The sequence below is a fragment of the Trachinotus anak genome, unplaced genomic scaffold (genome assembly GCF_046630095.1).
Source record: "Trachinotus anak isolate AG129_WGS33_773 ecotype Australia unplaced genomic scaffold, CSIRO_AGI_Tana_v1 ptg000028l, whole genome shotgun sequence".
Taxonomy (NCBI): domain Eukaryota; kingdom Metazoa; phylum Chordata; class Actinopteri; order Carangiformes; family Carangidae; genus Trachinotus; species Trachinotus anak.
In genome coordinates this window covers 4,586,069-4,599,537 of record NW_027273879.1, presented here as the reverse complement: position 1 = coordinate 4,599,537, position 13,469 = coordinate 4,586,069, and the positions used below count along the sequence as shown (strand labels likewise).

The following is a 13,469-nucleotide window of genomic DNA, read 5'->3' as shown; positions in this document are numbered from 1 at the left end:
CTGGGGGATTTGTCGAATAGAGACTGCGACAAGGGACACAATCTGTGCAGTTCAGGACATTTTTTAAATCATGTTTATTCAGTGCAGTGTGTGCATGTACTGATCATTAGTGTTTAACTGTCTTCTCCAGAGCTCCATCCATCCATTCACTGTGTGCTCATCCACTCCTGCCAGCACTGCTCAGCTGCTCAGCTGCTCAGCTTGCTCTCTGTCTCAGCTGTCAGTGTTACAGCCTGGACATTATCTGCTGAAAACAGGGCTGTAAGACTGAGGACTGATCATAAAAACATTAAATGATGCTCTAATGTGCATCTGTGCGTCTTCTTTGGTGCATTTGTGGTGCTATAAAAGAAAAGAAATGTAGCCTAGACATACAGATAATACACATCCACATGAGCTCAACAGGCAACAACCGTAAAACCTCTCACTCAACATGTTTCTCTCTGTCCTGTTCACTCGGTTCCTCTAATGACCTGTAAGTGCCAGCGTGTTTTATGAGATCTGAGTGGTTCTCTTAGCCATCGGGTTTTGTTTGGTTAAGTTGGATGGATTTCACGGAACCACATGGGAAATATACCCTTCATCTATTATGCAATAAGTTTGACAAGTTTAATGGAGGACGATAGCAAACAGGCAGATGCAGTGACAGAAAGCTGGAGGGAGGGTGAAAGACGGAGGAAAGATTTTGGGCTTTTCTACTTTGCCTCTTTGTGGATTGTGTAAGTTTATCTGCTTTGGAAGGGACTGAAAACTGCACCCGTCCTCACACCAAACCACTTACACTTCATTTGAATCAGTCCGTTCACTCAGACCCGGGGTTTCTAACTCATCTCATTCCTTCTTCTTCTGGGGTTAAAGGTAACATCCCGCTATATCGTACTCCTCCTTTTGCATGTTAGTCATGCTCTCGGGCTGTGATTGAATAAGGTGTGAACATGAGAGGTGACTCAATAGCTGCAGGCCTTCAGAAAAAAAAAAAACAGCATAACAGTAGAGATTGTCCTTCTCATGCAGCTAAAAAGATGTTTCTGTCTCACTTAAAAATCCTACTTAACAAATAGAGAAAAATGTACCTCAGTAAAAATCTTCATTTTGCAAAAAATGCCCCCTGTGAATGATCAATTTTATATTATTGGGTTGTTAATATTGACGCGTCTACATGTAAGCAGCGTTTTATTGTCGCTGAAGTGGAGCTAGTTTTAACTCCTTTACATACAGTCAGGTAGTGAAGTTCAGTGCTTCCCAATCTTGGAGTTGGGCCCCCTCCTAAAGAAGTCTGAGAGCAGAGAAAGAAAGAACAAAGTTCTGCTTGTATTTTATAAGCTTATCGTATATTTTAATCTGAACAGTAACTGTGTCTGTCAAATAAATTTAGTGGAGTATAAAATACAATATTTCCCTCTGAAGTGTAGCAGAGTAGAAATATAAACTAGCAAAAACTGGATATACTTAAGTAAAGTAGCTTTAATTTGTACAGAACTTGAGTAAATTCACTTAGTTACTTTCCACCACTGGTTGAAACCTTCCAACCCCAAACCAAATGAATACAGAATTAGTCTAAAAGACAAAGTTTGTACTTGTCTTAATAAAGTTAATACTATAAAACGTTGTCCTGGACTATAAGAAGTCTATAAGAAGAGTTAGGACGGCTGTCTTTTACCTGTAGATTCACAGATATACTTGAATGCATGTAAACATCTGCTTCTGCTTGTTGGTTATGTGCTTGCAAAGGGAATAAACAAACGCTTCCAGCTACAGTTGCTGCGTTTAACACCTGCATCTGCCCCAGGGTAGGAAAGCAGTTGTTAGTAGTGGTAGACAGTGTTCATGGTGTTTTAGATGAACATATGTTGACTGGTTCTGCTTTTCATTGTCTGCATGAATTCAGCGATCAGTCTGAACAAGCTGCAACAAAACAAGCTGCTAACACGCATGTAAAGAGGTTAATAACAAGGACAGCCACCAAAGGTCAGGGGGGACAATTTGGCTTGGGCTGAAATGCAGTATATTAGTTTGCTTTTTTTTTCATTCCTCTTTCTTTGCATATTTTTGTCAGTCAGGCACCTGTACCTCTCCATCCCATGTTTTCTTTCCTTGCTCCTGTGCTCCTTGTTCCTTCCACCTCCCTTCACTTTTGCACTTCTGCTCTTTTTTTTCTCCCTCCTGCTCCTTTACTTTTCTCCTCTCATCCTGCAGCGCCGTTCCAGCACCACTCCAGACCAACAGCAACAGCAGCGGGGTTATCTTAGACATCTCCGCCCTTAAGATGGAGCAGGTGGAGAGTGAGGTGCCTCCGTTGCCGCCCCGCTTCCGCTTCAGAGACCTGCTGCTCGGGGACCAGAGCTTCCAGAATGACGACAGGTAGGCAGCAGTGTGGTTGTACAGGGAAATGGTAAATCGCAGTGCTGTTTGACATGGTAACAGACAGAAACTTTGCATAAACTCAAAAGAAGTTGTTCTTTTTTGTTTTTCTGAGGGGTGGTCAAAACTTTAAAAAAAAGATTTTGACTATAGATTAATTTGTCATCTGTCCATAGAGAAAATACTGTGAATACTTTAAAACAAGTAGTGGCCTTTTTGTCAGATCCCCCACATCCTCATCAGATGAGCCCCTTTATCAAAACTAACATCAAACATATATCCATTACTTTTAGGGAACTGTTTCAGCCATTTCTACTTAACTATTTAAGCTGTTTATTATTTATTACCTTTAGCTGACTATTTCTATCATATATATATATATATATATATATATATATATATTAGCTTTTTCAACAGTTTATCCATAAAACAGAGCTATGCTCCGATATATCATATATTCATTAGCTAACTGTTTATCCATTTTACAGTTCCCACAGTTTATTCATTAAATATTTGCTATTTTGCTATTTACCCATCACTTTCAGCTAACTATCTCAACTACTCACATACTAAGTAGTTTTCATACACTCTCAATACTCTTACCTGAAATTATAATTTCTGGGGGTTTTTTTGTAGTTTTTTTATTATTTATTTATTTATTAGTTGAGTTACTCCACAATCTTTTACCTACCTCCTGGTTGGGAATCCCTTTATCAGTTGATTGACAGAAAATTGACAACTAGTTGAATACTAGTTGTTAAACTAATTTTTTTTTAAACAAAAAAGCAAAAATCTGTGAATATTTTCTAGTTTTCTTCACCTTACATAATAGTAAACTGAACATCGTTGGGTTTTCGAGTGTAAGTCAGACGAAACAAGACATGTGGAGATGTCACCAATTATGATCTGATTAGGCTATTAGTATTTGTCCACCAAACCTCTTTATACTATCTATCTGTCCACTGTGTTCACCCTGCTTCATTTCAAGGAGCAGCAGCTGCTGCTTTTACGATGGCATCTATCTTCACTCGCTTTGTGTTATCAGAATTTTTCAGACTGTTTCCACTGGAAAATGAAAAAAAAAACCACTTTATTTTGACAAGATTATTTTACCACATTACAGATCCATTTGTTGCCTCATGTTGCTTTCACCCATCAAAAGTCCTGATTTTCCAACCAATATTTTTTTCAGCTGACAAAGCCCAATTAATTGGCATTCAACCCCCCACTCGACCCACCGCTGTGGCAGTGTTTGTAGTTGTTTTACAAGTTACATCAGAGTTAGTGTGCCTGAAGTGTTTGTCTGCCCCCTGCCGTCTTAGCATACACACAAGTGCAGGTTGAGTGCAGTCTTCTCCAACCTTGTGATATGGTGTAAGTGTCCTTTGGCTTTTGTCTGCCAGGAACATGGCAGTTTTTGGTGCTGTCCATGGTGCTGAAAAAAGATTTTTCTACAGCACTGTGGTTTTGAGGAGTAAAGTAGGCTAGGTGTGTGTCTGTGAACCTTTTTCTAAGAATCAATTTGAAGCTTAAAAAAGTTTGACTCGAAACATGTTTTTCATTAACAACATTGTGACCTAATTGACAATCAGAATTTAAAATGAGATGTCACCATCAGTCTCGCCGTTATCTTTTCCCCCTTGATGCTGCTGCTGCCTCCGAGCTTGAGAGAAGACACGATCAGTAGCAGTCTTCTGTTTTTCTGAGATCTCTTTTGTTTTTGTCCCATGATTCGAAACATTCCCACAGCAGGGATTTCAATCGCTCCTGCTTCTGTGTGCATTAGTTCTGAAGAGCTCTGAATTTAGAGCAGTTTAGTTGTGCACTCATATTTCTCAAAGATATTTATTCAGGACATACTCTTGAGTTCTGCCAGATGGATCTCAGGAGAGTGATGATCAAATATAATTTTAGATGTGATTAGAGCAGCAGCAAACCTTTGAGACTGCAGTGCTGTTTGTAATATTTGACGGATCTACTTGGCGAGGAGCAGCAACGAGCTCTGCCAGTGCTTTCAGTCAAAGGTGACCTTTCCCCAGCTGTCCTTGCAACAACCACTGTTTTCTCCTCGATAAAGCTGTCTACGTTTTCAGCTCGTCACTTTCATTTTTCTGTTCTCTCCCTGCAAATGAACCGATCTTCTGTCCCCAGGAGATAGTGTTGTTGGAGGTGACTGATGCCACAGGTTAGATTTTCATTGGTCAGCCTCTTGTGTTTGTGTTCAGCAGCTGTCTGTGAACTCCCAAATGTCACTGCTCACATCTGCCCAGGATCGTCTATTACTCAGAAAGGTTTCTCCCTGAAAGGCAGGCATGCACAAGAAGAAACACAAATGCATATGCGCACAATGTCGACGAAATATCAGCCTGAATTTCTCATCTGGTGCACTCATCAAGTGCTGCAGTATTTCTCTCAGGCCCACTCCCTCATTTTTACATCCCCTTTTTTTTCCTCCTTTCATCTATTCTTCTGCCTGCAACTCTAGTCTTTTCTTTTCAGTTTACTTTCTCACATTTTTTCCATTTCAAACATCTTCGCTATCCCATTTAAGAGATGTCTTTACAAGCTAACCTTTGCGGGATATAAATGCAAAATGCACAAATTGAAATGTCACAGATATGAACAGGCAGGAGTGATGGTAAGGGTCTGCACATGCAACTCGGGAAGCCACACTGAGTGGCTGCGCCAGTGTGGGCGAGGGGGGGTTCAAGTGGACCGGCCTCCATGGGTATTTTCAAAAGCACTGACTCACAGAGGAGGTCATCTATAAATTGCTACTTCAGACTGTTCAAATTTAGAGAAGACAAAAAGGTGGGAGGGAGACAGAAACTGGGCACTGCCTCCTACATTGTTCTTTCTTTCTTTCTACTCAGATGCAAATGAAAAAGCATCTGTCATTCGGTGTCTGTTGTCTGTCACTTGCGATGCCAAAACCTCCACATCAGCAGAGGAGCAAAACAGAGAGACAGCCTCTGAGCTTTGTGGGCTATAAGTCATGAGCGATTCAGATGACACCTTTGAAACACTTGCAAGAAGCAGATAATGCTGACATGGTCCCTGCCTGATGCCATCTGCAAAAGCACAAGAACAAATCAGTGTTTGTCTGCGATGCATCCAGTCATTCCTTCAGCGTGTCACAGTGAATGTTTACAGCCTTGTCAGGAGCTGCAGTGCTGCTGGAGAGGACCATAACCAGTTAGGGTTATTCCTGTCATAGCAACGTTGCTGTGGCAACAGGCCCTCGCAAGAGAGAGAGAGAAGGAGAGAGAGAGAGAGGTTAAAAAAAAGAGAAATTGTGTACATTTCTAAAAATACTCCAATAAGCACTCCATTCTTCAAAGTAAATGATTAATCAAACACTGATCTGTCTCTGATGTCTGATTTTTTTTAATATATATATATATATATATATAGCATCTTGTCCTCATGAGCGTGTTTGGGTGTTTTTTTGTTTTGTTTGTTTTTTGTTTTTTTTTCTTACAAAGCTTGGAAATAACTCATCTTCCGACAAACACAGTAAGAGCGGTGTTATTTCAGAGCTGCGGGGAGGCGCGTTGGTCAAGAAGCTTAGAGTCTCCCGCAGGAATGCGCTGAGCGCACGACGCAGCCGCGGGTGTCCCGCACAATGGATCCGGACTCCGTCATCCCGACCTGGGGCAACCCGTCTGTGGGCACTTGGAGGTCGGACACTTTTGGTAGTGATGCTGGGCAGAGGTGGGTCACATGGAGCAGAGGCTTGGGCATTATGTCCTAGCGGGTAATAGGTGAGCTATGCGCTGAGGGGGAAGCGAGGTTGCGACGCTGAGTTTTTATTGTTTCTGTTTTTTTGACATCGCAGTAAAAGACGCTCCATGTGCAGATGAAGGTGGAGCGACAACCTGCGCTGAGTCAGACCGGTTTGATAAGCGCGCCAAAAAAACTGCTGAGGTCCACACAAATGACTGCGTGTTTCTCTCCCTGCAGTGACAGGAGCCTGAGAGTCATTTATCTCTTTTACTCGTGGACATGCTTTTCTCAGTTAGTCCCTTCTGACTGGACAGTGTCAGAAAACAGAGGGAAGAATTGTTAGAATGACTTCTGAGCGACCGACAGTCCACAAGCCAAAGATCCTCAGTTTAAAACAAAGAAATCCTGCAAATATTCACAAAATCAGTCGGTTTCTAAAATAGTTTCTGTCTTTTGGTTAATCGTTTATTCGACCTGCAACTAACGATTGGTTTCATTTTCAGTTAATCAGCTTTTTCCTCATGTGATTGATCAGTGACTGCTCTGTTAAAGTCTGTGGGAGTTGTCCCACATTGTTTTGTTAAGCCAACGCACCAAAATGATGTTCACTTTATTTTCATAAAAGATAAAGAAAAGTTTCACGTTTTAGAAGCTACAACCAGTAAGTAAAATGATTTTTAAAATGAATTGGTTTTTAAAGATAGCTGATTTCTTGATCTTCTGATCATCGACTAATCAATTAATCAACTATTCATTTCAACTCGATTTTAAAAAGTTTCTAATTAGAGCAGTTATCTTCTCATAGGCTGTTTTGTCCGACCAACAGTCCAAACCCAGAGATGTTCAGCTTTTGCTTTTGCTTGAAAAAGGACAAATTATTGATTCATTTACTCTTGATCAACTAATTGATTTATCGATTCATTGTTATGATGTTTTTCATGATCATAGTCAAACTCTGGTTTTATTTAAACTGTTTGTATCAACAGGTCTCTGTCTTTTGTTGATGAACACCTTGCGGTGAACTGATTTGAGAAACGCAGCCCTTTTTCAGAGCTGCGAAATGATCGCGCTTGCAGAACTTCCTCAGCTGCAATTAGTCATATTAAAAGATCTAATTACTCCCAGAGCTGCACCTCTTATTGCCTGAAACTCCGATGTGACACCGCTGTATGACTAATGTCAGACTACTTCAGCTAGTAATTGTCTGCTCAACAGGAACTGATTAAGGGTCATTACTTGGCACCATTGTGTGTGTGTGTGTGTGTGTGTGTGTGTGTGTGTGTGTGTGTGTGTGGGGGTGTGTGTGTGGGTTGGAGGGGTGAGACACACAGACGGACAGACATAGAGCAATCTGTAGGACTTTCATATGTGAGAGCCAACTCTCAGTTGAAGTTCCTCTGCCTCCAGAGCTCGTCTCTGCCCTGCTGCTGGCCAGATGTGACAGCTGTTGTCAGATCTTATCGCAGAGGATTTGTCTTTCAGGGTTTCAGACTCTTTGCTGGGGTTTTGCCTCCGTGCAGACTTGAAATAGACGTGTCACTCCACACCGTGGGATGTCTGTGCATCCAACAACCCACACTGCCTTCTCCTTCCCACTGTGAACCTTTCTGCCACGAGCCAGAAGTTAGGATTACTGCGGCAGCAGCAGGAGCGCAGCCTCACAGGCTTTCAACCTTCCTCAAATTCTTCTAATCTCTCTTCCATTTGCACTCTCTCTTGTATTATTCCCTGTCTGCACTCTCCCCCTGAAAGGATTATATATTAATAGTGTAAAGCTTGTCCTTGTGTTGCCAGGCTACCCACTGTATGAGTCGTGCTTATTCTCTTTGACTTCCCTCTTTCTCTCCTTCTGGGCTCTGCTCCGTTGTTGCACAGTTAATCTAATTTTATGTTTTTGGAATTGCAAGAAAGTTGATCCTGATTTCTCATAAAATTCAAAACCTGTTTTGTGTTTTACTAGTTAGTCGTACTGTCGTTCTGCTACTCCAGTCTACTCTAGTAGGAAAGTTTGTGTTCACTCATCATATTATTACATTTTATTGAGCTGTGTATCCTACAGTAACCCTGTCTTGTAATTGGGAACAAAATCAGAGACAGATAATTACCTAACTCTCCTCAGGCACATGATTAGAAAAACAGTGTTATGAATATTCATGTTGTGTAAAAAATGATATGCTGTGATATCTGACACTGAAGCTGCCTCTAGAAACATCTGAGTGGCTTTTTTTTTTTTCTTGAGTGACAGTTTCATCCCTCTCCTTCCTGTTAGGGTGCAGGTCGAGTTTTATGTGAATGAAAACACCTTCAAGGAGCGCCTGAAGCTTTTCTTCATCAAAAACCAAAGATCAAGTAAGATTCTAGCTCAACAACCATAGATTTAAAGAGAATTACCACTGTGCTGCATTTACTGTAAATCTACACACACAGTCGCAATAAATCCCATTTCTTTCTGCACTGGTTTTGTGTTGCTTATGGTCAAAAAATGTTTTGTTTGTTTGTGTTTTTCTGGAAAATGTGTCCCTCTCTTCCCTTCAGGCCTTAGGATTCGTGTGTTCAACTTCTCCCTGAAGCTGCTCACATGTCTGCTGTACATCATCAGAGTGGTGACAGACAACCCCGGTCAGGGCACCAGCAGCAGCCACGGCGCAGGACAGCAGAGCGCTCCCAATGGCAACAACAAATGGTTCGTTCACACTGAGGGAAAATGATCGAAGTCAGATCAAGATTTTTCTGACTTGCAGCATCACACTTTACAAAAAAACAATAAAAACAACTGCAGAACTAACATACTGTACAAATTATACATTATTATATTAAAAAAACCTATAGGAACTATAGGAATAAAATAGCAAGAAAGTGCAAAGAGATGATCTAAAATTATCTGCTAGTTGACTCCTGAGTCTTTGATAGATATGTTTAGGATAAAAGTTGTCTTTCTGGCTGGATAGGAGGTCATTTCCATCGAATAATATGTAAGTATGATTTATATTTTGTGCTTTCATTGTAAATATAGGATGAGTGAATGTTTTTCTGTATAAAACTTGACATGCCAGACTAGATGGGAATATGTGGCTTAACAGACTGTGCCAGTAGTAAATTGAACTGCTATTTGTCCAACTTAAAACATATTATATTTCATTTTAACTGGGCATTAATTTACAGTGGGGTCTTACATTGAAAGTCTTTTATATGAGTATATCTGATGTTGTGTTGTGTTGACACTCTGTCTACAAAGTTTCCTTCAGTACAGCCCTCTACTCAAGAACCAGAAACATTTGAAGCATCTTCTAGTGAATTCTACTTAATACACCACAGTGTTTACAAACTCCACAACCAGTGATATTTATGAAGCGATCATACACTTAAATATAAAAATGCTCCAAATCCACATGGTTGTTTTCAGGGCACACATGGTAACTGGAACCAGAATAACATAAAAAGTGTACTGGTATAAAACAAGATGTGAGAGGGGTGGCTCTTGTACAGTGGTGCTTTACAGATCAGGCTGAGTGCAAAAGTAGAAACCAGCTCTACCGTGTAGGGGCGGCCAGCGGAGAAAGACCAGGATTGGGGTTCAGTTAGAAGACATTCAGTTTTTAATTTCAGACAGGTTGGCATGAAGGTGTAAAACACAGGGTTGAATTGCCATTGTGTAAAATCTAACGATAAACTCTTCTTAAAGAGCATCAGTGCAGATAACTTCATCACATACTGTAAATTCTTGAACTTTTCATTCTGTATAATGTTGTTCTCTTTTCCTCACCATCCTCAGTGTTGACTGCCAGTGGAACGGATCAGTGCAGGACAGAGAAATTAACTGGTAAGCAGCAGAAGGTGTGATTTATGTTGATGAAGGCAAATTAGCAGAACATTATTATGTCGCCTCGAGCAAGAGCAATGTTCTGTGTTAGCTCTTTCAGCTCTTTATTTGAGATCTTACCTCATTTCCCCCAGCTACCTTATAACTTAAGGTTGCATGCAAGTAGTGTTTTGATTATGAGATTAATGTTGGGCATTGTTACTTGGACACAATGTCATATCTATTACCTCCGATATGCTTCAAAAGTTAAGATAACTGACAGCTTGGACATCTGAACATTATTAATGACACTGTAAATAAATAATATTCAGTTTCTTCTCTTATCTTGAGAATATTTGTTGAATAAAAGTGTTGTTGTTGTTATATGTCATGTGTGACAGGGAGTTGATCTTCTGGGTGGATAGAAAGGTTCCTGTCTGGGCCATTCAAGTGAGTCACAATGAAATATATTCAGAGAAAAATAATGATTAACTAAATAAAAACTTTACCATCTAAATTAATATAAAAAAGACAGTGGGATTTCATTCTCACAAGATTGATTCTGTAAATAATTTATGAGTTTGAATTTATTATTTCCTGTTTTGGTTTGCACAGGTGAGCGTGGCCATCATTAGTTTCCTGGAGACTATGTTACTGATGTATCTGAGCTACAAGGTAAGACACACACACACACACACACAAATGATTGCATACACACATACACACACACACACAAAACACAGACTTCAGACACATCAGCATGATTAATACAGTCTGCACAATTAGTCACTTACAGTCTGTGAGATTGACAATCCATAAGTGGTGTAATTATCCCAAGTCATTTGTCACGGCTACATTAAGGATAGACGGTAATTACAGGATCTGGTGGAGGTGAAGGATTAAGTGGTCGTGGAAAGTGACAGACTACAATGAAGAAGTGTGTCTGTGCAGTGACTCAATGTCTATTGTGTGCTTACAGATAAAAGTGTGAAAAAGTCTGTGTGTGTTTTTAATTTTAGGGGAACATTTGGGAGCAGATATTCCAGGTGTCCTTTCTTCTGGAGATGATCAACACAGTTCCCTTCATCATTACAGTAAAAACTTTAACTTTTTCATGTATTGTGTCATGATTGTAGCTCTACGTCTTTAGTGCGTCAGTCTCTGAACTATACACATGTAGACGGCTAGAAACAAGAGACTGTACCTCTGCACCACAGTCATTCTGGGAGATAATCATTCGGTCATTTTTTTTTTACAGGTGAAACATCTAAGATACAAAAATACATTTCCCAGTGGTGTGGAGTTTTTAGCCACACTAGCGGCTAGGAGCTAGTAGCATAGCAACGCAGGTCTACCAATTTTGTCCAGACTGAAATTTCCAAGTAGCTATTGGATGAATTGCCCTGAAATTTTGAACAGACATTCGTGGTCCCCAGAGGATGAAGCTGACTTTGGTGATCACCTGATGTTTTTAGTAGTGCCACCACGAGGTTGACGGTTTTGTTCTTTAATAAAAATGTCTTGACAACAAATGGATGGACATTAAATTAAAAGCCAGGCCAATTTTATATAAATGCAAATGTAGATGTAAATGTAAACGACAACAAATTGCAGCACCGCAGTCATTTTGGGTGTTAAAATGTTTAATAGGAAGAGCAGGATGTAATTTTCCACATTTAAAGAAGCATTTAAGCCACAGTGTCCGCAGTATTTTCCACTGGTGTGCAGCTTAAATGTGTGACTGACATCACTGAGGTAATGTGAAAGGATGTTAATTAGTGAGTTGAAGTGTTTCACTCTCTCCTCAGATCTTCTGGCCCTCACTGCGGAACATCTTCATTCCCGTGTTTCTCAACTGCTGGCTGGCCAAATGTGCTTTGGAGAACATGATTGTGAGTCAAAAGCTCTAACCCTGTTGTCTGTGTTAATTAACAGTTTTTAATCAACATTTTAATTTCAAGTCACGCTATGTTGGGTCAAGTGACATTTCACTGCACTGATTTATTCAATGCGGCTGCAGCACATCCTTCTCTCGCTGTGGTTCTGCTCTGACTGTGTGTACCCTGGGGGGCTTTTCACTAAGGGGTTATTTGCAGCCCTCTGTATTTTATCATGTTTTGTATTTCACACTGTCATGCTGCAGCAAGGAGCATCCTGAAGAGAAAAACCATTTGCAATAAACAGCTAAACTAATGATGTGGATGATTCCTGACAGAAATAATTGACAGAAATGTTTTATAAATCCAAGTTTATGTTCTGTATTTGATATGGGTATGCACTCTATATCCTTGAGTTTGTAGCTTCAAATGTCAAAGTATGTTGTTATGGCGTAGAATGACGTCCACCGGGCAATCCAGAGGACAAACTCAGCCATGTTCAACCAGGTCCTCATTCTCATCTGCACCTTACTCTGCCTGGTCTTCACTGGGTGAGGCTGCTTCTTCATGGATTTTTTTTACAAACAAAAGTTTTTCTTTATTATGTTGTAAGGAAAAAGAAGTTTTCAGGGAGAAATATAATGATCTGTATTTCCTTTTAAGCTTTATTGTACTTTTTTAAATAGCTGTGTCATTTATTGATATATTTTTCTATACTTTTGACTCATCAAACAGCCTCTCAGTGTTTTACACTGGTAGTCATAAATGCTAATGTTGGGTTTGTTTGTTTATCCAACCTGCACAGCACATGTGGAATCCAGCACCTGGAGCGAGCAGGCAAGAATCTGTCCCTCTTCAACTCCTTCTACTTCTGCATTGTCACTTTCTCCACCGTGGGCTTTGGAGACGTGACTCCCCGCATATGGCCCTCCCAGCTGCTGGTAGTCATCATGATCTGTGTGGCTCTGGTGGTGCTGCCTCTGCAGGTAGGTAGACGCTGAAATAATCTTGGATAACTTTTCAGTGTTTTGTTTTGTTTTTTGTGAGTTCTAGTTTTGCTCAGCTTGTTGTGCATCAGTTTGAGGAGCTGATTTATCTGTGGATGGAGAGACAGAAGTCTGGAGGGAATTACAGCCGCCACAGAGCACAGACAGAGAAACACGTAGTGCTGTGTGTCAGCGCGCTCAAAATAGACCTGCTCATGGATTTTCTCAATGAATTCTATGCTCATCCCAGACTGCAGGTACAAAGATCCATTATGTCATACATGGCAGGAAATAACACACATGCATTTTTATACTCTAGAATACACATATAGGATGTGATAAAGGTCAGCATGGTGTGTCTAAGGATATTTAAAGTGAAAGTACCTCTTGTCATTAAGATAACACAGTAGCTGAGACACATAAGGAAATTTGTAGCCAGATTGTGTGACTTTAACATATTCTGCATGGTTCTCTGTGCGCTCCACGGCATATACTGATGTGATTGTTGTGTAATCTTAAAGGATTACTATGTGGTGATCCTGTGCCCAAGTGAAATGGACCTGCAGGTGCGCAGGGTTCTGCAGATCCCTCTGTGGTCACAAAGGGTCATCTATCTGCAAGGATCCGTCCTCAAAGACCAGGATCTGATGAGAGCCAAGTAAGTGACAGAACCTAAAACCACTGGGCCCAGAGATGGATGATTTTTTGCAGTCATGATGA

At 40.5% G+C, this 13,469-nt stretch overlaps 1 protein-coding gene across 1 annotated transcript in view; it reads left to right on the top strand.

Annotated features, from left to right (window-relative positions):
* kcnt1a (potassium sodium-activated channel subfamily T member 1a) overlaps positions 1-13,469 on the top strand; it is a 30,327-nt gene that overhangs the window by 762 nt on the left and 16,096 nt on the right. The window contains exons 2-13 of the mRNA XM_071466298.1: positions 2,197-2,361; positions 8,357-8,436; positions 8,623-8,770; positions 9,860-9,907; positions 10,288-10,336; positions 10,502-10,561; positions 10,906-10,980; positions 11,695-11,778; positions 12,220-12,314; positions 12,569-12,749; positions 12,842-13,006; positions 13,271-13,407. Coding sequence (XP_071322399.1) covers positions 2,197-2,361; positions 8,357-8,436; positions 8,623-8,770; positions 9,860-9,907; positions 10,288-10,336; positions 10,502-10,561; positions 10,906-10,980; positions 11,695-11,778; positions 12,220-12,314; positions 12,569-12,749; positions 12,842-13,006; positions 13,271-13,407 — 1,287 coding nt within the window. The remainder of the gene's footprint in view (positions 1-2,196; positions 2,362-8,356; positions 8,437-8,622; positions 8,771-9,859; positions 9,908-10,287; positions 10,337-10,501; positions 10,562-10,905; positions 10,981-11,694; positions 11,779-12,219; positions 12,315-12,568; positions 12,750-12,841; positions 13,007-13,270; positions 13,408-13,469) is intronic.